At 40.5% G+C, this 23,422-nt stretch overlaps 1 protein-coding gene across 5 annotated transcripts; it reads right to left on the bottom strand.

The window, feature by feature from the left end:
• Positions 1-3,480: 3,480 nt before the first annotated feature.
• optc (opticin) lies at positions 3,481-22,053 on the bottom strand. 5 transcript variants are annotated; one of them, XM_044166293.1, is made up of 8 exons: positions 21,854-22,000; positions 17,827-17,940; positions 16,925-17,146; positions 7,575-7,740; positions 7,303-7,461; positions 7,011-7,213; positions 6,337-6,432; positions 3,481-3,959 (listed from the first exon to the last, which is right to left on the bottom strand). In XM_044166293.1, exons 2-8 carry the CDS (start codon positions 17,842-17,844, stop codon positions 3,792-3,794), a joined length of 1,032 nt encoding a protein of 343 aa, XP_044022228.1. In that variant the 5' UTR covers positions 17,845-17,940; positions 21,854-22,000; the 3' UTR covers positions 3,481-3,791. The 5 variants fall into 5 exon arrangements, with proteins under 5 accessions (XP_044022228.1, XP_044022235.1, XP_044022210.1 ...); XM_044166300.1 differs by having other exon boundaries at positions 16,925-17,143; XM_044166275.1 differs by lacking the exon at positions 17,827-17,940 and having other exon boundaries at positions 16,925-17,143; positions 21,854-22,053.
• Between the last annotated feature and the right edge of the window lie 1,369 nt (positions 22,054-23,422).

Here is a 23,422-nt window from a genome sequence, read left to right as displayed (position 1 = left end):
ATTTATAAACGCCACCAGATGGTAGAACGTCGAAAATGTGGACTTTGTTGAAGTCAATATAAAAATAGATTGGATCAGTAGCGTGCAATGACTGCTGATTAACAGGTGACATTTCTGTATCTATTATTTCTTACTTGCTCCATTGTCTCACACCAGAAATAGACAAACATGTAAATATGATCAACTGTATCATGAATCCGGCTGTATTAAGACACAAAATAGGTAATCGCAGAGAGCAGGAGGGGGCTGACACTCTTTAGAATACCAGACTGGCAATGTTGCCCTCTCCAGACTTTTTTTGGGAGAGTAGGGGAGGGTCTTTTAATTTTTTTATCATCCTGGATTTATATTTTATTTCAGCTTTCCCTTGTGAGATGGAAGTACACAACCCTACTGTCGACCAGTCTTCTGCAGTGAAGGTCTGCCCCACCCTGGGAGCCAACCACCTTGGGCTTTTTCACTGCACCGGAGCCAGGGAGATTCCGGCCCTGACTGGCGGAGTCAGGCTGTGAATGGCCGGGAGACCACCGGAAAACGGCAGCTGGAGAGAAAGGAGCACCGTCCCTAGAGGCCACCAGAGATGGCACTTGGGAAGGAAAAACGCACCACAACTGGGAGGCCACCAGAAACAATGCAGAAACGGATAGTATGAAGCTGGCCCCAGGAGGTCACCGGAGCATGCCTGTACTAGTACCACAGAGAGAAAGATAGAAGAACAAGGGAAGCAGGAATCCAGGGAGGCTGCCCGCAGTAAGACGCCTAAAATATAACTAGTAAGTGGATTCAGCGATGTAACCAGCACACACAGTTTCTCCTTCTTTCAAAATCAGAACACACTGTGTCACATACTGCACACTGACTCAGGTGGAGATCAAACTGTTAAATTCCACACCAGCGCAGGTGTTTAATGGGTAAATCGTAGGACGTGACTGGGCAAGCCGGTGTGTCTTAAAGAAGTATGCACGTACCTAAACACAGGGGGATCATTCATCATATGTAAGGGAGTGGAGAGATGGCCTCAATGTGATAAAGAATGGCAATCTGAGCGCCATGTTAAGTCAACCCGTTCTCATTCCCAGGGCGTCAAATACTTACATTTTCCTCGGTGTTGCATACAAACGCACAAGGTACCCTTTAAGCCTGGATTCGACTGGGCACGGCTCTATTAACTTTGCGTCTGCGACCCGGTTTTGTTCTCCATGCAGCCTCATACCCCACCGTTTCAGAAGCAGAGCAATTTGCCTGCCTGACATTGTTAACTTGTTGATTTGGTCCTTTTTCCTTGACTTTTGTGCTTCTACCATGGGTAATTAGGCTACGCAGTTAAATGGTTTCTATTTTTGTCTGTTTTTGTTGTGTTTTTTGTTGATGTACGAACGGGAGTCTGCACAGGGTGTTTTATTTTGAAAATTAACTGGATTCTCTATGCCATTTCTGTGTCTGACTGTTTCCTGCAGTCTCTGCCTGGTTCATCAAAAATAGACTCACCGTGTATTCACCATGGAGCAGAGTGGAGAGCCGTGTCTGGTGGGATCACAAGTCTAAGGGTTAGCCTGGGGTTAGCGTCTGTAGGAGACGCCTCCACAAACTACTTGTAGGAAGTCACGTGACGTAAGTGACGAAAGTCACATGAGATGACTTGTAACATAACGTTACTTAAAACTTTGAATAACTCAACAACACTGTTCAACAAAATACCATCTAAGAATGAAGTCCCATAGCCAGCGTGGCTGTCTGGTCCTGGTGTGTGGCAGCCATCTGAGGTAAAGCAGGCTACTGCATTTAGAGGAGAGTATAATTAGTAACTCAGTCAGCTGAGACAATCCACTCCCCCTGCCGCTGCTCACCTGAGTCATCACCCCACCTCTCTCTCCTGCAGCTGAATGTCGACCGTACCCACCTTTACATATACATTTTATTTTTATTTGTGGATCATTATACATGCATTTGTCAGCAATCAAGGCATTCAAAAATATAACCAAAATGGGACCCTAAGTGGGAGCATAGGTCACCTTGGCAACAGGTAAATTACTTAGTAAAGGATGCCTATCGCCCTGTTCCCCTGCTGCTTTGGGACTCTCTGATCACTGTCTGGTTCATCTTCTCCCGACTTACAGGCAGAAACTAAAATCTGATAAGCCTGTGGTCAATACTGTGAGGAGATGAACCAACAAGGCAAAACTGGTATTACAGGCCTGCCACTGATGGGAGTGATATTGAGGCTGCAGCTACAAACCTGGATGAACTCTCTGACACTGTGACATCTTACATGGGCTTTTGTGAGGATGTGTGTGTGCTGGCTAAAACTTTCTGCACATACAACAACAACAACCCTGTTTTATAGCTCATCTCAACCGGACCCTGCACAAGCGGGCCAGAAACACACTGACAACATATTACAGTAGCAAAGAGAAGCTGAAAAACAGGTTTTCAGCCAACAACCCTGTGTGAGTGTGGAGCGGCCTGCAGGACATCACTAACTACACGAGACCATCCCCCAACAATGTGGAGAACCATCAACTGGCCGACGACCTGAATGTGTTTTACTGTAGGTTTGAGAGGTCCACTTTCACACCCTTCACCCGGAGCAAAGGAACTCACACAACACACCACCAACCCTCCCCCTTCTCTACTGACTCCTCACCTGCACTCAGGATCTGTGAAGAAGATGTGTGTGTCGGCTCTTTCAGAGACAGGAGATCAGGATTGCACCAGGCCCAGATGGCGTGTCACCCTCCTGTCTGGAAGCCTGTGCTGACCAGCTGGCCTTTATCTTCAAACAGATCTTCAACAGATCACTGGAGCTGTGTGAAGTCCCCCTCACACTGCACAATCATCCCCATGAAATCCTCCATCACAGGTCTTAATGGCTGTCACCCTGACGCCTGTGGTCATTACGTTCTTCAAGAGACTAGTGTTGAGCCACCTGAAGGACATCACAGGCATCACTGGACCCCCTGCAGTTTGCCTACACGGCGATGCTGACCCGATCATTACCCCAGTGGCTGAGGGCACTAGCTCCATGCTGACTAAATACCCTGAAGCCTGAGTTTGACCCATCCATCCATCATCCACCCCAACCTCCTCCATTTGCGGACTGCTCCCGTCATAATTACTATGGCCACTAGAGGACACCGCCTAACAATAAATGTAAATATGGGTCATAATAAGCTGCTTGCACAGACAGCCTATGAGGACGTTTTTCTGGTGAGGATGGGCTGTCTATACACAATACTGTGTTTTTATTTATGGGGAAGGGTTTTACATTTGGACCATAGGTTGCACCTAAAGGATAACAGTTTCAGTTTGACTGACTATTTTTATGTTTTCCAGTGACATCAACTACACCTTTAAATTATGTGATTTTATATGTGAAACTGATTTTTCTGAAAAGCCACCTCATCGTAGGATCATCAGCGCCAAAACTCAAAACATATACATCCCAAATGGAAATAAAAAGGAAAACACAGGAGTAACAAATTCCATGAAAATGTGTTTTATGTCATTTTACACTATCAAAGAATTTTTTGTCCCATTAACACAGGTCTTATATTCCTGGAACACTAACACTTGTATCTATTCATTCATATACTAATGTTTGTTATTGTGAATTGACATACAGAAAAAAGAATAATTAAAATTTTTCACAAACGGTGTCTTAGAAAATGTATTTACCAATGATGATATTTCTGAGTAACCCAACATATTCCAGTCCAAAGAAAGCAGTACAGTATATGTTATACATAGCTAAGACATGTAGTGACTATGTCATAAGCCTGTCATAACAGCCGTCAGTGACTCCCTACAGGCAGGCGCGGCAGGCAGACGTAGGCCTGAGCAAACAGGTTGATGTTCAGGGGGTTGCCATCCAGACGGATATCCTCCAGGTTACGGCGGATGAAGTTACGATCATGGCGGTTACAGAAGGTGTCGTCATGCAGAGACTGGATGTTGTTGTTCTGATTGGGGTACAAGAAAGTTACTGTTGATGGTTTAACACTGAAAAGTGTTAGTATTCAATATTTGTGGTGGGTTAGTGTCTGTAGTTTAACCAGTATTTCACCATTCAATCTAACTCTGTTGGATCCTGACAACCCTGCCTCTTATGAAATAAATGTATATACATACAGATTTGGGGGGAAAGTAAATGTAATCACTGCCTCGATTATGTTCACCAAGGTTGGATTACCAACAGGGCAAAGTGGGGAACTGACCCAGGGCTACAGAGGGCCCCAGGGATCCGGGTTCAGTGTGTGGCAATTATTTTGAGTTACTGTGATTAATTGGAGATTAATTTGTTAATACTGTATTCACCACAAAAGCAGTATATAAACTAGGTGACACCTGCGTCTCTCTTCTTCTTAGGCTTCTGAAACACTCAGGTAGGGAACTCTAGACTTAATCGAGTGCTTTCAATTGTCTCAACAGAACCATAAAATGTTAATCATGCTTACGATGCCCACATGTATTGTGATGTACAGTATATTTGGTCTCTCAATACTGTATGGATGCAGTTTTTGCATGCCATGATGTAAGCTGTTTTTGACTGGCAATTTCTGCAACAGCCAATAAGGTGAACACTGGCAAAGGAGAGAAGGATACTGGAAACAGGTGACACTCTGTTGATGGCTTCCCCTTCCAGCAGGCAGAATATCATCTCTTATACGTGGCTCTGCAATCACACTGGTGGCCAAATATCTTGGGACGGTTAGTGACAGCCAGCTGTGCTTTGGATCTGATGGACCTGAGTTTTGGACCTGACTTACTCCAATAATTTTACTTGCCACTTTTACAGTTGAGTGTATTTTTTTACTGCACAGGTAGAAGTAAACATACAACACCACAACGCAGAAAGATAAAACACTGTTTAAATATTACAACTTCTGAGCTTTGTGCATTCCCTAATCAAAGATCAGACATTAACGTTTAATTAACAGAATCAGAGGACAAAGTGATGACTGCCAGCTCAATCAAAGGCAAAATTAGAGAATGGTATTTTATCTAATTGCTGTACTTCTTCTTTTACCTCTGTGTTAAAGTTCTGGGAAAATCTGCATGATTTAAGATTAAGATACATAGTCATGTATATGCAACAGAATACATTTCTCATTTAATAGTGACAAAATCAAAGAAGCTTATTTTAGATGTTTTCATAAAAATGATCATAATCCAGTGAGGAAACTGTCCTAGATGAAAAGCAAAGAAGGAACATTTATGCACCTTTTTTTGGCAGTGTGAAAAATTCACAAGTCATTTTTGGAAATCTATTCATGCTTTCAACAAATCAATATTAGATATAGAGATTAATATTGTTTGTATATTCTACACACCTGATCTTTTTCTAGATAACAGAAAATGCAGGATACTAATTAAGTCATTCCTCGATCAACTAGCACAACTTTACTATTAGAGAAATTACATCTAGAGAGACAAAATTGTGGGTTAATTTGGAAGTCTTTAGGGCCCCTTTTCTGTCATATTTGGAAACTTTTCATTTGTGAGGAGATTTCTCCAAATGTGGATACTGAATTGTTCTAGGCTAAATTTATTTGTGTTTTTCCCTTTAACATGCTGTACTCTTTATGTGGCAAGTTACTATCTCAGTTCTTTGGACTGTTGCAAGTTTCTTCTTCCTTTTGTTTTTTTGAAAGAACCTAACCGATGTATGTAGGCTTCTTTATGTGTCAAAGAGAGATGCCACTGCCTTCTTTTTTGTTTGTTTGTTTGTTTTTGGATTGAAATTTGCAATGGAGGTTTTGATTTGTGTGTTGTTGCTGCGATCTGTTCTGATTTTGAGATGTGAAAGATGAGGTATGACCTCCTGACAATAAAGCAAAAATGCATAAATAATACAGGTTAATGACAAAACAAACAAACAGACCTTTCTAACTTTCTTAGAAACAAATTTAACATTAAGTCCAAAACAGAAGCCAACTTGTTGTACACATTTACATTACACATTTCTGGGGAAGCTTCCCGTGAAATGTGTAATGTAAATGTGTACCAGTTACTGGTTAAAACCCATATCTGTAATAAATGTGCCTTTAATCTGAGAGTTGGAGTTACTGCCGTGTGGTTGTCACTTCAGGGTTCCAGCTAGTTGAGTTTAACTGTCAGGTTGGGTGTGGGTAGGTTGGATCGGCTGGGGGATTCATTTTTGCTTCTTTCTATATATTTTTATGTTTATGTAACTATGTTTTACAGTGTTGCAGTGACTGAAGTTGATTATACTGTTGTTTTTCTTTTGTGTTTGACTAATCTGGTAACCTGGCTACAAACTAAATTTCCCTTTGTAGGCAAGAAAGAAGAAGATGTGTGACGTGGATGTGCCTCTACCTGCAGGTGTAACACTCTCAGTCTCAGTGGCAGTGGTGTGGGAATGTAATCCAGATTATTGTTGGACAGATAGAGGAATTCTAGCTGGCTCATATCCTGCATGGGGAAAAAAAGAAACACTCACATAACAACACAGTAATACATGAAAATATCCACTAAAGGGAGCCCCACACCAACTAAATATCAACTATCTAGATGTTGAACAACTTCAAGTAAGATATTTAAATATTCCATGTTTTCCATCATGTAATCATTGTTTTATGAAGTAGCATGGCTGCAGGCCTGTGAAGTTTCAGAGAAAGCAACAAGATCTCACCAAGTCATCAGGGCGCTGCTGGACAGCTTCTGCAGCATCCATCCATGACCTATAATGTCTAACTATCTAAATTGTGCAGTAAAAATAAAAGTAGGACAGTCTGTTCCTGTCTTCAGGATAACAGATTATTTCCTGCCTAAACTTCCAGACTACTCAGATAAAGCTGTAGAAACTGCTGTTATTGATCATTTACTTAGATGAAAGAACTTGCTTTTAAATAAATGTAGAATTAATTTTACATACTGTACTGTATGTCCAGACTTGTAGTCCTTGAAGTGGAACACTGGATCTCATGCTTCTCATAATGCAAATCAATAGCATTTAATTTGTCTTTTCAGCATATATGCTGGATATTTACCTTGAATCCCTCAGAATGTACCCCACGACTGATCAGCCTGTTGTTACGTAGATCAATGTGTTTCATGGTGATTGGCATCTCAGGCATGACCTGCAGGTTGTTATCAGCCAACAGTAACTGCTGGAGCTGCGGCAGAGAGCGAAACACATCCTCATCCATCCCTGATATCTGGTTCCCTGTTAGATCAACGGACTGCAGCTTATCTGTAACAAACAACACATAAATCATACCAGCCATTATATGCCATTTATCTGAGAGTTTCTGGTTAGGTGTGTCCAAAGTGATTCCTCACTGAGGTTGATAAAGTCTGTGTTCTTGACATGTCGGATCTTGTTGAAGCGGCCATAAAAATGTGTGGTGTCTTTGGGCAGGAGTGGGATCTGGTCCAGGCCCATGTCATCACAGTACACACTCCCACCAATACACACACACAGTAGGCAGGTAGGCATACCTGCACACAGACAGAGAGCATAGTTTTTAATACATATGCATGCAGACACACCAATTGATACAATTATTGAAGATTGTTGAACTTTTGTGAGAGTAGATATTGCTTTGACCTACCCAGGCCAGTCTCAGGGCCAAAGAGACCTGGTCCCTTGAAGTCCAGGGTGACAGGAGCTGGAGGCAGATTGGACAGGGTCACCTCCTCCTCATAGCCTTCAGCTGTGGGCTGGTTGGCTGGTGGGGGGGTGTCTGGTGCTACGGTGCCCACCTCAATCTGTCCTCCCAGCAGCCAGGAAAAGAGTGACAGTTCAAATCAGATACTTTTCATTTGAATGGTACAGATATTTTTATGACTTTATATACAGTATATATGTCCTATATATATACCGTTCAAAAGTTTGGAGTCACCTTTATATTGATGTTTGTCCTTCAATACTGGCTATTTTAACATAGATACAAACAGTATAATTATACAGCAAAAGTATTATTTACATTTGAAAGAATTTTAGAATAAGTAAATGATTAAAACTTTTAGTTGATGTCCCCAGAGTGTTGCATGATGGGAGAATACTGTTGTGACTATTTCTTTCCCCAAAATACTTGGATTTTTTATTTGTTTTCCAGTCCAGAAAAGCGACCCTAGATCATTTTTCAGGGTCCCAGCCATGGGTAAACGCAAATCCAGCTAGACCTGCAAGCAGGTATTAACGGGGTCCAAGCCTCAGGTGCAAGTCACATCATACGTCCCACGGAGGCAGTGCAAGTTGGACCTGCAGTCCCACAAGTACGATACAAGTCGCAGGTGGAGAGCAGCACAGAGATTGGAGCGGAATTGGAGCAATTAGAATGTTTAGAAGAAATTATTATTAACAAGGATGTGTGTCCTAATGAAAAAGAAGAAATTCCAGATTTATGGCCACTAGAAAGGAGGGCAGTGTCAGTTGAATTTCAAATGCAGAAAATGAATCGGAAGTATTATCAATTATGCGCTCATTAAATGAGCTACAGGTGTTTTACAAAATATGTCAATGGTGCCTACATTAGATATAGTAATTTGGGAAAATCCTGACCCATTTTATGTATTTATTTCTGGAGGCACAGGAAAGTCTCATTTAATAAAAGCTGTGTATTATGAGGCATGCAGATTGTTAGCAGGAATGTCTAATAATCCAGATGACATTCTTGTTTTACTAACTGCCCCTACTGGTGTGGCTGTGTTTAACATGCTAATGCTACAACAATACACAACAGCTCTGCAATTGGTAATAATGTTTCATTGCCATATCAACCTCTACGGGAGGAAAAAGTAAATACAATAAGAGCCAATTTAAAAGATCTACAAATATTGGTAACAAATAAAATTTCCATGGTTGATAACAAACTTTCGGCCTATATCCATGACAAATTAAACAATGTGCTGATTTTTCTCACTTAGGCAACGTTTGCGTTATAGTTGGTGGAGATTTTATTTAGTTACCACCAGTTAAATAAGGCGTTTTTACACAGAGCAAATAGGGGCCAACCTATGGGTAAATACTTTCAGTCACATAGAGTTGACAGAAATAGTGCAGCTAATAGACCAAGAGTTTGCCCGGACACTAAATCGACTCAGGAAACATACCAAAGGGGGACCGTCACAATGTTGCAACAAACAGTGACATGCAAATACATAATTTCAATATGTTGCACAAGGTATGTTCAGATATTGTACAAATTCAAGCTCTAGATTTTGATTAAAAACCCTCAAACGGGGCGATTTGCACATAAGAACAGCTTATATACCTATGATAAAAAAACACATTTGGATAGATTGCTAAGTGTTGGTCCGAAGGCTTGTGTTATACTACGAAATTTGATGGAAACGAACAAAAACAAAAATTCCTGTCAATTTTGATGCTAAAAAGATTGGCAGAAAACTTAAGGTTACATTTCCATTTTCAGTACCAGGACTTGAAAATGCAACCCCAATAGGTGCTGACGAGGACAAAGTGACAAGCAGTGGTGTAGTTAGACATCAATTTCCATTACATCTAGCCTGGGAGTATAGCAGACCAAAAAAATAGAAATGTCCATTGAGCTCTAGTGTCCTTTCCTTTACAGAGCCATCATGCAAAATCCCCTGCATTCACCTCATCATTCACCTGATCCTGCTGCTTGTTCCATGCCATGCAGTTTGGACTTGCAATCTAAGATTTGTTCAAAAAAGTAGGTTTCGCATATGTCACGATTTTGCAACAAATGCGCCACCTAGTGGCCAATTGGCGCCAAATTTTACACTGAGCCTCAGTGGGGCGTGGAAAAGTACTGGCCCAAGATTCATGTTATTTGGACAATCCTATGTGGAGATATAAAGGAACAACTTCCTGTAGGTAGTGATGTCAACTTGCGCATTTTTTGGACTATCACATTTCTTTTAATAACTTTTGATCATGAGGGTCCACAGATGCAACCTGCAAACTTTCATGCAGATCAGACTCATGTCCTAGGAAAGTAGGTTTTGCATATTTTGCAATTTTGCAAAAACAATATTCAAATGTGCAACGTACTAATTCGGAGTTACTGGCCAAAATGCGTTTACCTTGGTTATAGCGCCACCTGCTGGTTGATGTGTCATTTTTGGTGTCTGAGGTGTGTGCATGGGTCTATACCACCCTTGTGAAATTCACAGAATAACTCTTACAGTGTAGGCTACAGTATCACTTTTACCTACAGGAAAAAGCCCAGCACACTCTGGCTTGGACCCCTAATAAGAAGTTCCAGCAATTCGAATGTGGCGCGATGTGAACTTTGTTGCAAAACATTCAAAATTGGAACAATTGTAATCACGGATTCTCACATGAAATCTCAAAAGCACAAGCACAATGCTAGCACTCGAAAACTGTGAATATTAATTAAATTCAATTTTATTTATATAGTGCCAATTCACAAGTTATCTCATTGCACTTTTCGTATAGAGCAGGTCTAGACCGTATAATATTAATTACAGACCCAACAAATCCCACCATGAGCAAGCATTTGGTGACAGTGGCAAGGAAAAACTTCCTTTAAGAGGCAGAAACCTCGAGCAGAACCAGACTCAACAGTGGACTGCCATCTGCCGCTGCCATGTTAGGTTTTGAGAGAGAGAGAGAGAGCGAGAGAGAGGTTTTGAGAGCGAGAGAGAGAGAGAGAGAGAGAGAGAGAGAGAGAGAGAAAGATGGGTGGACAATTTTTTTTAATAGTAGAATAGTAATTGTAGTGTTAATATTAATAAATTTGTAATAATAGGAAAGACAGCTATAGGAAAAATAATGTCAGTATTAGTAACAGAGCCAATAACAACAACTGTAGTAGCACTTGTCGAGCAGGAACATGAGGGCAGATCTAGTCTCCACAGCTCCGGAGGCAGAAATACCTGCTGAAAGTGACAGAAGGAGAGAGGAGAGAAACGAGAAAGCACAGAACTACGGGAGAGAGAAGATGTCGAGTTAGTAACATGCAGTAATGGGATAAAAATGCATACAGATGAAGAGGGAGAGAAGGAGAGAGGAAAGAGGCGCATCATGGGAAGTCTCCCGGCAGTCTAGGCCTATAGCAGCATAACTAAGGGATGGTTCAGGACTCACCCAACCCAACCCTAACTATAAGCTTTATCAAAGAAGAAAGTCTTAAGCCTACTCTTAAATGTGGAGATGGTGTCTGCTTCCCGAACCCGAAGTGGGATCTGATTCCACAGAAGAGGAGCTTGATAGCTGAAGGCTCTGGCTCCCATTCTACTTTTGGAGACCACAACTAACCCTGCATTCTGGGAGGTCAGTGTTCTAGTCAGGTAATAAGGTATCATGAGATCTTTAAGATACGATGGTGCCAGACCATTAAGAGCTTTGTAGGTGAGGAGAAGGATTTTAAATTCTATTCTGGATTTTACATGGAGCCAGTGCAGAAAAGCTAATATTGGAGAGATATGATCTCTTTCCCTAGTTCTTGTAAGTACACATGCCGCAGCATACTGGCACCGTAAGGAACCTCTGTGTTATTTTTGATCAGGTTTTATCCTTTAACTCACACATGAAACAAATTTCAAGGACTGCCTTTTTTCACCTACGTAATATTACAAAAATCAGGCACATCCTATCTCAAAATGATGCCGAAAAACTAGTCCATGCATTTGTTACTTCTAGGCTGGATTATTGCAGTTCCTTATTATCAGGCTGCCTGAATAAGTCCCTTAAGACTCTCCAGTTGATCCACAATGCTGTGTCACATGTACTGACAAGAACTAGGAAAATAAATCATATTTCTCCAATATTAGCTTCTCTGCACTGATCTCATAATACCATATTATCCGACTAGAACACTGCGCTCCCAGGATGCAGGGTTACTTGTGGTTCCTAGTGTCTCCAAAAGTAGAATGGGAGCCAGAGCCTTCAGTTATCAAGCTCCTCTCCTGTGGAATCAGGTCCCAGTTTGAGTTCGGGAGGCAGACACCATCTCCACATTTAAGAGTAGGCTTAAGACTTTCCTCTTTGACAAAGCTTATAGTTGGCTTGGGTGAGCCCTGAACCATCCCTTAGTTATGCTGCTATAGGCCTAGACTGCCGGGAGACTTTCCATGATGCACCTCCTTTCTCTCTCCTCCTCTCCCTGTCCATCTGTACGCATTTTTATCCCATTACTGCTGCTAATGTTACTGCTAATGTTACTAACTCGACATCTTCTCTCTCCCTTAGTTCTGTACTTTCTCATTTCTCACCTTCTGTCGCTTTCAGCGGGTATTTCTGCCTCCGGTGCTGCAGAGACTGGATCTGTGGTTGTGGGCCGCCTGCTGCCCCCGTGTTCCTGCTCGACAACTGCTACTACAGTTGTTGTTATTGGCTTTGTTTCTATTATTGACATTATTTTTCCTATAGGTGTCATTCCTATTATTATTAATTTATTAATGTTAACACTACAATTACATTTCAACTATTTAAAATTTTTTAGGTGGTATTTAGATTGTGCCTCCCTCAGCCACAGCCACGGCTGTCTGCCGCAGTGAAAGATTCCAGGAGAAAGAGAGAGAACAAATGATCGCTGACCTTTTTATTGACCTGGTGACATCCGACAGGTCAGACTGGCAAAGGCTGCATTCAATGGCTCTCAGGATTTTGGAACAAAAGAGAATGCAGTCTCCTAACAAAAGTTCAGCTAAGTAATCACCCAAATGAATTAATTAATCTGTGGAGTCCCAACATTGGTGAAACTGTTTTTTAACGCCTTTAAATGGCGGATTCGGTTGTATCAAAAAGAAAAGGGGGTTGGAAAATTACAAAACAACAGTATCTATAAACTTGTCATTTCACATATTTGTAGCTTATTAATTGCTAATAATTTTGAGACCCGCACTTGTGTGATACTCAATTTCTGTTTTGTGTTTGTGTTTCCGCAACAGACACCTATAAAACGGTTGCTGAATGCAGAACATGGAGGTGCAAAAGGGTTCTGGTTGAGCCTCTCGCCCCCTCAAGACCAAATTCTACACTGCGAAGAAGGCCACTAACTTGGCAAAGAGAGCAACCATGAGGGCTGCTCTAAAGCAGACGGAAGCAGAGGAAGAGCAGAAATCAGCATAGCTTCCTCCTTTTCTTCCTCTCCCTCATCCTCTCCCTCATCCTCGCCACACACATCATATGCTCCTTCATTTATGTTGCACATATGTGGTATTTCATTTATACTTTGTGCCCCTTCTTTTTTTTTACCCTATTTTGTTGGTGTGGCTTATTTTACTTAGGTTAACTACTATATGTGATGTACTGTTTGCTTTACCTGTTCTTCATTGATTTACTGTAATATGTTGCATTATGTTGTTTATCTATTGAAAAACGTATAGTAATAGTATTATCCCTGAAAGGCTTCAGTTTAGTGCAACTCCAGAAAACATTAGTATAGTTTGCCTCTAGGTCGCCACAGAGCCTCCAGCATGATTGCTGGGTGGTTAGTTGTTTGCTTTAGATCTGGGGTGTTATGAAGAACCTGGTTAGTTTCTTCCAGCCAATCTCTCCTAAATAGAGTTTGTGGTAGTGCGCTGTGCTATACACATTTTGTACCATTCTTCATTTAATATTTTAATGTTTAGCTCTGATTCCCATTTGTTTTTTATGTATAGCGCTGAATTTGGTCTGCTTTCCCCAAAGGCTCAGTAAAAGGCTGAGATGACCCAAGGTTTGCCCTGGTGATATGCATCCACAATCTTTTTAATTATACCATTTATATCTTTATTGGAGTCAGTCATCAACTCTTTCATAAAATAGTTATTTAATTATAAATATTGAAATACCTTTAGATCTTAAAATTTTGCATGTCTGAGTATAGTACTTTGAGCAATGATACCGTTCTCTGTCCACTGCATGAACCTTAAGTCATACACCCCTAGTTTGAATTTCGGGTCATATGCAGCTCAGCTCAGCACCCTTCTTTCCCTCTCAACTTTATATTTCCCAACTACATTGTCCTAAATTTCTGGTGTAAATGTTGTTATTGGATCCGTTATATGCTTTACAGTTCCTGTCAAGTATTTGTTTCTTACTGGTAATTTGAATTTGAAATTCCTGTACTTTCATGTCTGTATCCTTCTATCTCACAAAAACAGGCCAGAGGTCTGAGTTGTGCCACATAGAAATCATCCTGCAGATTTGGTTGTCACAGCCTGTAATCACCCACACCTGCTCCCCGTTACACTCCTGCTCTCAATTAGCCCCAATCACAGCCAGTATATAAGCACACCACTCACCTCATTCAGGGTCTGACCTTGTTTGCGTCTAGGATTCTGCTTGCCCTATAACACAAGTTCTCTTTGTGATAGTTTCCAGTGCTTCCCCCCGTTTTCAGTGTGTCCGGTTTCCTGTGTCTCCCGTGGCTTCACCAGTCCTCCGCGGCTTCACCAGTCTCCTGTGGTTCCCCAGTCTCGGCTTACCTCCAGTGACTTCCCTACACCCACTTCCCCTGTCCTAACCCTCTCCACTCCTGGCTGTCACAAAATAAAGTTCATTCCTGTCACCCTCTGTGTCCCCCGCCTGTCTGTAAACCGTAACATTGGTAAGGACATTCCTCCTTTATCTTTTGGGAATTGTAGTGTTGTATATCTCGTTCTGGGTTTTTTACAGAACAACCTGTATATTTTATGGTCGAGTGGAGTGAGACTCAGACTCAGTCATATCAACTGATGAATCTTTTGTGATAGAGTAATGAATTCATTTAGCAACATATAGCTATACATTAGCTATAGCTTTAGGTTACTTTGTGCGGTGGTGTTTCATGTAACGTTATCTATGGTAATCTTACGATATGGCCAGCTAGCTTTAGGTAATGTTTAGCTTGTCATCTAAGTGTCCACTCAGTGTCCAACGTAACTTTTTCCCCACTTGGCCAGTAGATCACCGTTTTACTGGCTCCTTCTATATTTTTACTTGCCCGGCAGCCAAAAAATGAAAATAACCCTTTTTTTCCCTCATCATTTAGTAATTATATTGCAACACTTACCATAAAATGACATTTCAATCATCCTCATGCTATATGACATTAGGTAAATATTTACATTTCAATCCAATCAAAGAGTACAATACATTGTAGTGATGCTATTAAAACCCACAGCGCTCCACATAAGACAGATAGCTACAGTAAAAGTTGACGTTAGCGTGGTGTTGACCTACCATTAGTCGAAGCGTTTTCTTGCTGAAAACAAATCTCATAGCGGATTATAAAAAACAGCTGAGCGCCACACAGCAACAACGGCTATAGGGAGAAAGGGCAACTGTATGATAATGTAAGTATTTTTTTAGATTTTTATATTACCGTGAGTACAGTAGCTGTTGAGCTCAATGCAGCTGGCTACATGGCTAACTAGCCACAAGTACCTCAGCAAAGTGTCTCATAATAGGGCTAACGTTAGACTGCTATATGAGATGACACCCTCAATGACAGTCACATTTTGGGTCTAAACACAGCAGATTTAAAGTAGTTCTGAAATTTAATTTAGCCTCCACATGGCACATTGGTAATATATTGGGATCCCACATCCACTCTGTTATTAAAGAAGAGCAACCATCTTTTCTTAAGCGGCCCGGACGGACCAGTAGTTATGGTCAATCAACTTGCCCTTCATACACTTGTACTGACCACGGGCCATTGGTTATGTCGGACCCTGGCCCAATTCTTAATCCCCTCTGATACGCATCTTTGTTATAAGCTCCTCAAGGATTTAAGCTGTTATATGTCTAATTTTGACAATTGAATCAGTGACAACACATTAGTTATGGTTGTAAGGACTATGATTGTCGGTAGTTGTTGTTTATTTTGTTTAAATATGCAGAATTGTAATTTTCTGGGTTATTGTTGTTCGGACAATTAAGCTAAGATAGCTAATATGTGTTAACGTCACTGTCTGTTTTTTCCACACTAACGGGCTAACTATACCACGTGATACCAATGTCGTTATAGTATTGGCTCACAAGCCTTGTTAGAAGCTGGAAGCAAATGTCAGACATCTCACACAGAGCTAAACAAAACATTAATTTTGGACACTTCAAAATTTTTAAAATGATTAAGTCACAATCAAAACATTTTTTTAGGAAAAGTGTTACTTTTATTCTGTACCTTTCTAAAAGCTTGTGGATGTTTGTTTGTTTTTAATATCCGTCTACATAAAAATGTTATCAATATAACCTTTAAATTAGGCTACAGTCAGCTTTCGTTTTAACTTCATAACAATTTGTTGTTAGCCCAACAACAGCTATGTTAATTATATCAGCAGTGTATGGAAGACTGGAGACATAACATTGCTTTTCTGCAAATGTATGCTTGTTGAACAGGTGTTTTTATAAATTACTGTTCCTGGCCTGAAGTTTTTATTGCACATATAGTAGCGAGTGTCGTCAACTCGAGTAATATCTTTGACCTCACCTGGTTTCTTTCTCTCCTCCGCAGCATCTGTGCTCTGCTGCCTGCTCTGTGTGTGTGTGTGTGTGTGTGTGGAGGAGCTGTAAGGGTCCGAATGGATTTTTTTGAATTTCTGAAGAGAGCGGTTTCAAGCTAGGGGTGTTAAGTTACTCTTTAACTGCATGGTCTTTGACTGATGTTCAAGTGTCTTTTTAAAATACAGCTATAAATAAATATATAGGTTACATTATTTTTAAAAACATGCAGAGTAGTGTCTGCAGATCTTCCTTTTGGGCTGCATATCGCCCCAACAACCTCCAGCAATAAGGTAGGGCAACCTGTATGTAGCCTGTAGGTAAAGAAAGGCCATAAATCACTGGATGCTGCTTATAAAGCATATATAATTGAAGGAAACTCCGATGAGCATAACATTTTGATCAGCTCCTCTCTTCTCTCTCATGGCAGTGGGATAGTCAGAGGACACAGGTTCTTTTAGTTTAATTTCTCTAAACAGTTTTCCTTACTACTCATAATATTACACTATATATAGTGTTCCATCCATTCCTCCCCCTCACCTCTTGATCCAAGTCATCATAATCATAACTGTCTCCATAAATGTTGACGTCCAGGTTTTCCCAGTCCATCTCACTGTTCAGGTCGTAGTTCTCAAGGTCAAAAGCTTCATCATCTGGCACACCTGGAGGGGCAGCCATGCCAGGGTAGGGGCGCAGGAAGACCAGGACCAAGCCAAGAGCCACCATCAGAGACATCCTCAGCTCAAACATGGAGACTACCTGCTGACATCCGGAGAGGAGAATGGAGGGTTTCCATTATCAATGTCAACAGGTTTCCAGGAGATTTAAATCCCCATCCCAATGTTACATCAAGTTTGATTTATTTTCAATTGTTATCTTGTCATACTCTCATGGATATTCTGTCCCATATGAACTCCTCCACCTGTTCCTTTGACAGTCTACCTGTTAAACATCTAAAGTAGGTTATTGGAAGTATAGGTCCATACATTTGTCCAATTATTAACTCGTCTCTTGCTACTGGCTCTGTATCACTTTATTTCAACCATGCCCTTGTCCACCCACTTCTTAAAAAGCCAAGCCTTGACCCTTCTGTTCTTAGTAACGACCAGCCTATCTCAAAACTCTCTTTTCTCTCAAAGGTCTTGGAAATAATGATTTTATTCCCAACTGATAAGGTATATGAGTTCCAACAGTCTGTTGGAACTCATATACCTAATTTCCAATCTGGTTTTAGGTTTGGGCCGAGCACAGAGACAGCTTTGCTTCGCGTGTCAAATGACTGGCTGGCCTCTGGTCCATATTAGTCCTGCTTGACCTTATGGCTGCATTAAACACTGTTCAAGTGACTCACTAATCATGTTGGTATTAGCGGCTTGTTCAAGTCAAAACGTTTTTCGTATTTCCATTTGGGGTAACATGATTTGAGTTTTTGGGTTTCGTACCATTAGGGTTTCATTCATCCTTTGAGTGATGTAGACAGGAAGTGTGAAGGTACAGAGTCAGCGAGTTGGCTGAGCTACCTCTGATCCACCCTTTTTACCCTTTTCTGGTGAATACTGTGTGATAAAATCAAGCAGTTAAATGAATAACAAGCAAAAGAGGCAGCAAATAGCAAGAACAGGTATGCTAAGAACAGAACATATGAAAGATAGAAATAAAACAAAAGATAACAATGAAATATGTAAAAGATAAGAATAAAATAAAGGAAGAGTGACAGTTTAGTTAAAGGCAATGTGGAATAAGTAAGTTTTCAATAGTCATTCAAGAATATGGCCGGTCACCATCCAGAGCCTCGTAAACAAGTAAAAAGAACTTTAAAATCAAGCCTAAAAGACACCGGTAGCCAGTGCAGGTTAGCTAAAACTGGAGTGATATGCTTTCTCTTTTTTGTTCTAGTTAAAAGCCTGACAGCAGAGTAATTGAGTAATTAATTGTAGTTCATCAATGGATTGTTTTGGGAGACCAGTGAAGAGCATTACATTAGTGAAATCTGCTTGAAATAAATGCATGAATAAGTTTTTCAGCATCTTGTTGGCATAGGAACAGCTGTACCTTTGCAATATTTCTTAAATGAAATAAAGCTGTTTTGGTCACCTTCTTTGTGTGATTTAAAGTTTAAGACTGAGTCTATGTAGGAGTGGAATCAATTTAAAACACTCCCCGAGAGACCAACCTAGTTCTCAAGGCACTCAAGAATATTGTGATCAATTGTGTCAAAGACAGCACTTACAGTGCCTTGTGAAAGTAGTCGGCCCCCTTGAACTTTGCGACCTTTTGCCACATTTCAGGCTTCAAACATAGAGATATAAAACTGTAATTTTTTGTGAAGAATCAACAACAAGTGGGACACAATCATGAAGTGGAACGAAATTTATTGGATATTTCAAACTTTAACAAATCAAAAATTGGGCGTGCAAAATTATTCAGCCCCCTTAAGTTAATACTTTGTAGCGCCACCTTTTGCTGCGATTACAGCTGTAAGTCGCTTGGGGTATGTCTATCAGTTTTGCACATCGAGAGAATGAAATTTTTGCCCATTCCTCCTTGCAAAACAGCTCGAGCTCAGTGAGGTTGGATGGAGAGCATTTGTGAACAGCAGTTTTCAGTTCTTTCCAGATTCTCGATTGGATTCAGGTCTGGACTTTGTCTTGGCCATTCTAACACCTGGATATGTTTATTTTTGAACCATTCCATTGTAGATTATGCTTTATGTTTTGGATCATTGTCTTGTTGTCTTTTGCAGACTCCAGGTTTTCTTCCAGAATGGTCCTGTATTTGGCTCCATCCATCTTCCCATCAATTTTAACCATCTTCCCTGTCCCTGCTGAAGAAAAGCAGGCCCAAACCATGATGCTGCTACCACCATGTTTGACAGTGGGGATGGTGTGTTCAGGGTGATGAGCTGTGTTGCTTTTACGCCAAAATAACGTTTTGCATTGTTGCCAGAGCACCTTCTTCCACATGTTTGGTGTGTCTCCCAGGTGGCTTGTGGCAAACTTTAAACAACACTTTATGGATATCTTTAAGAAATGGCTTTCTTCTTGCCACTCTTCCATAAAGGCCAGATTTGTGCAGTATACGACTGATTGTTGTCCTATGGACAGAGTCTCCCACCTCAGCTGTAGATCTCTGCAGTTCATCCAGAGTGATCATGGGCCTCTTGGCTGCATCTCTGATCAATCTTCTCCTTGTATGAGCTGAAAGTTTAGAGGGACGGCCAGGTCTTGGTAGATTTGCAGTGGTCTGATACTCCTTCCATTTCAATATTATCGCTTGCACAGTACTCCTTGGGATATTTAAAGCTTGGGAAATCTTTTTGTATCCAAATCCGGCTTTAAACTTCTCCACAACAGTATCTCGGACCTGCCTGGTATGTTCCTTGTTCTTCATGATGCTCTCTGCGCTTTAAACAGACCTCTGAGACTATCACAGTGCAGGTGCATTTATACGGAGACTTGATTACACACAGGTGGATTCTATTTATCATCATTAGTCATTTAGGTCAACATTGGATCATTCAGAGATCCTCACTGAACTTCTGGAGAGAGTTTGCTGCACTGAAAGTAAAGGGGCTGAATAATTTTGCATGCCCAATTTTTCAGTTTTTGATTTGTTAAAAAAGTTTGAAATATCCAATAAATTTCGTTCCACTTCATGATTGTGTCCCACTTGTTGTTGTTTCTTCACAAAAAATTACAGTTTCATATCTTTATGTTTGAAGCCTGAAATGTGGCAAAAGGTTGCAAAGTTCAAGGGGGCCGAATACTTTTGCAAGGCACTGTATATCTAATAGAACTAGAAGAGAGACCTTGTTGGCATCAGTGATGTTCCTGAGATCGCTGACAACTTTAGTGAGTGCTGTCTCAGTGCTATGATTTGCCCTGAACCCTCACTGAAACTTTTATAAGATTTTATTTTTGTTCAGGAAGTTGGTAATTTGGTTAAAAACAATCTTACTTAAAAATGGGAGATTTGATATAGGCCTATAGTTATTTAAGACATCAGTATCTAAGTTTGTTTTTTTCAACAGGGGTTTTTATAGCTGCAGTTTTTATGGATTCTGGAAAACATCCAAGAGAACAGGTTTCAAGAGACATGTAAATTATATTTCTAACAGAGTGAAGCATACAGTTAAAACAATTCTTAAAAAATGTAGTGGAGACTGGGTCGAGACAGCACATGGAAGACTTACTTTGCTTCACAAGCTTATATAGTTCCTGATCAGATATAGTAGTGAAATTCGACATGTTTGTACTATTTTTGCTAGGTTGACCTCGTGGTGAGATTGTTTTCCTAACAACAATTCACCTGGATTACTTTTGATACTGAAAAAAGGTCTGAATCTGATGAATAAGATCTGAAGTTATGAGGAGAAGTTTTTTAATATTTTCTTCTAAGCAAATATATGAATGTTTATCCATGATGGACAGCAGGGAACTGTTATTACTGGAAGGAGTCACGTTGATTCCAGCAGTATGTATATGAGTCTGAGAAGAACACCTTTGATTGGGTTAAAATATACTAGAGGACTGTCAGCTGAAGGTCTAAAATGGATTAATCCTTCATTGTCTCCAGAGGCTGAAATCATGAGATCATGAACTCATTTTGTTAGTAATGACAATATTATCTTTTTTAAGTTAATATGGGCCATTTGTCACATCTGTTTACCTTCTAAGACTGTTTAAGAGTTGGAATGGCAGTCCTGTCCAGATCCCTTCCCTGATTAGTGCCCCTTAAGAGCATTATTGGCTGTGAGGTCAGAATGCCAAAGGAATGTTTGCTTTGAAAGCTGACAGCACTGTGTGAGTGTTGGCCTTCTGGGACAGCTGTCGTGTCTATACGACTATATATGTTATATCCTTTCATAAATAGACAAATGATTACACATGCTACTGATTAGAGCACACAGGTCCATAACAGCTGCATTATATCTGAATGGTAGCTATCAGGACCACTGACCCTCACCCTACTAGAATTGCAGCTAGGAAGAAAGGAAAGGTAGAAAAATGGCTAATGGATCCTGCATTCCTTTACATTTTATCCGTCTTAACTTGAAATTAAGCTTGAAGTGGTTATTGTGTGCATCAAAGTACCAACAATTACAAATACAATACAAATGTAAGTTACTGAACTAGAGTATGTAATACACAGTTCTACTCTGTCATTAAAGTATAATATGTGAAAATAGAGCAGTTCCTAATCTTACACTGCTCACACTGTACTGTAAGCTGTTGCACACAGGACGAATTAAGAATTCCATCAGTGATTAAACCAGCTGCTGCAACTGAGACGAAAATCTGAAATAAAGCAGAATTAACCTGAAGTCTCTCTTTTTCATCCAGGAACAACGTATTAACCATCACAGCAAATTAGCATTACTGCCATTGCATCTGAAGTGACTCAGCACTTAGATGAAACATGATCTGCCTGTATAACACCAGGAAACAAAAAGACAAGATGACAACTTACTGCTTTGTTTCTGCTGTTAGCTTCTGAAGACTCCACAACATTAAATTCTTCTACTCCTGTTGCTGTTCTTTGCTGCTTCATCCCCTGGGTGCTCTCAGACTGGTCCCAGAGTCCCCACAGGCCCCTGTTGTTCACTTCACCTCAGAGTGGCCTGTAGACAATGCGTCATTATGTGGGTAGAGAAGGGGAATGACACAGCAGAGAGGGGGTTTGTGCAGGTCATTTCAGTCAGTGTGTACTCAGCTGTCACCAGTGCCCCCTTCAAGACACACACACACACACACACACACACACACAAACACGACAGTCACCAGAATCACTGCTGGAAGAGGTGTGTAAACTTGTCAATGATCCAAAAGAGAAAGCAGTTACATTTATTTCAAATCCAAAAATGTCCTTCCAATTCACCTCATATGTTTTGAACCTCAGCCGTGAAGTATGTTCAGTTTAATCTCTTGGGAAAAACTGAAGTGTACAACATAAAGTGTTTTAGTGTAACTGCTGGGCTTCTGCGTTGTGTTGGTAGGAATGAAGATGCCATGACACTAGGATCTCTTTGGGGTTGATCTCAGTTTATTCTGACAATGACAAATAATAAAGCAGAGCCTCCATGTAAACCCTAACCCCTAACCCAAACCCTATGCAAATGAAATCCATATATAGATTTTGTGTAATTATATAAACAAGAAGTTACTGAACATATGACCATTGTTATTGGCTCTGTTACTGATGCTGACATTATTTTTCCTATAGCTGTCATTCATATTATTACTAATTTATTAATATTAACACTACAATTATTATTCTACTATTTACAAAAAAATTCTACATGGTCTTTGCATTGTGCCTAAAATACAGCATTTTAAAAGAAGTGCAGCAGTGCATAAATGCGAATCAAAGTGCTAAAAGGGTTTCGTGTCTGTATCAGGAAAGTCATATCTAGTTATAGGCTAAAGTGAAGAAGTAACTTTTTAGATTTCTTTTAAACATGTTTAATTAAGCTGGCTTCTCTGATATCTACAGGTAGTGTGTTCCCTAGCTTTGGGGCATAAGCCAGCCCTAACTGTAAGCTTTATCAAAGAGGAAAGTCTTAAGCCTACTCATAAATGTGGAGATGTCGTCTGCCTCCTGAACCCAAATTGGGACCTGATTCCACAGGAGAGGTGCTTGATAACTGAAGGCTCTGGCTCCCATTCTACTTTTGGAGACTCTAGGAACCACAAGTAACCCTGCATTTTGGGAGTGCAGTGTTCTAATGGGGTAATACGGTATTATGCGATCTTTAAGATACGATGGTGCCAGACCAGTAAGAGCTTTGTAGGTGAGGAGAAGGATTTTAAATTCTATTCTGGATTTTACAGGTAGCCAGTGCAGAGAAGCTAATATTGGAGAAATATGATCTCTTTTCCTAGTTCTTGTCAGTCTATGTGCTGCAGCATTCTGGATCAAGAAGTAACAAATGCATGGACTAGTTTTCGGCATCATTTTGAGATAGGATGTGCCTGATTTTTGCAATGTTGCGTTGGTGAAAGAAGGCAGTCCTTTAAGTTTTTTCATGTGGGAGTTAAA

The sequence above is a fragment of the Siniperca chuatsi genome, linkage group LG2, assembly GCF_020085105.1.
Source record: "Siniperca chuatsi isolate FFG_IHB_CAS linkage group LG2, ASM2008510v1, whole genome shotgun sequence".
Lineage (NCBI taxonomy): Eukaryota > Metazoa > Chordata > Actinopteri > Centrarchiformes > Sinipercidae > Siniperca > Siniperca chuatsi.
The sequence above is the reverse complement of the archived record's forward strand: the minus strand, read 5'-3'. Positions and strand labels throughout refer to the sequence as shown.

Bases quoted from the DNA above. Each gene is read 5' to 3' on its own strand.
- optc (XM_044166266.1), bottom strand. From the start codon at position 21,934: ATGAAGCAGCAAAGAACAGCAACAGGAGTAGAAGAATTTAATGTTGTG. The intron at 7,214-7,302 runs GTGAGGAATCAC...TGTTTGTTACAG, and splicing joins CACAGACTTTATCAACCTCA to ATAAGCTGCAGTCCGTTGAT. The intron at 6,433-7,010 runs GTAAATATCCAG...TTCCCCATGCAG, and splicing joins TACATTCTGAGGGATTCAAG to GATATGAGCCAGCTAGAATT.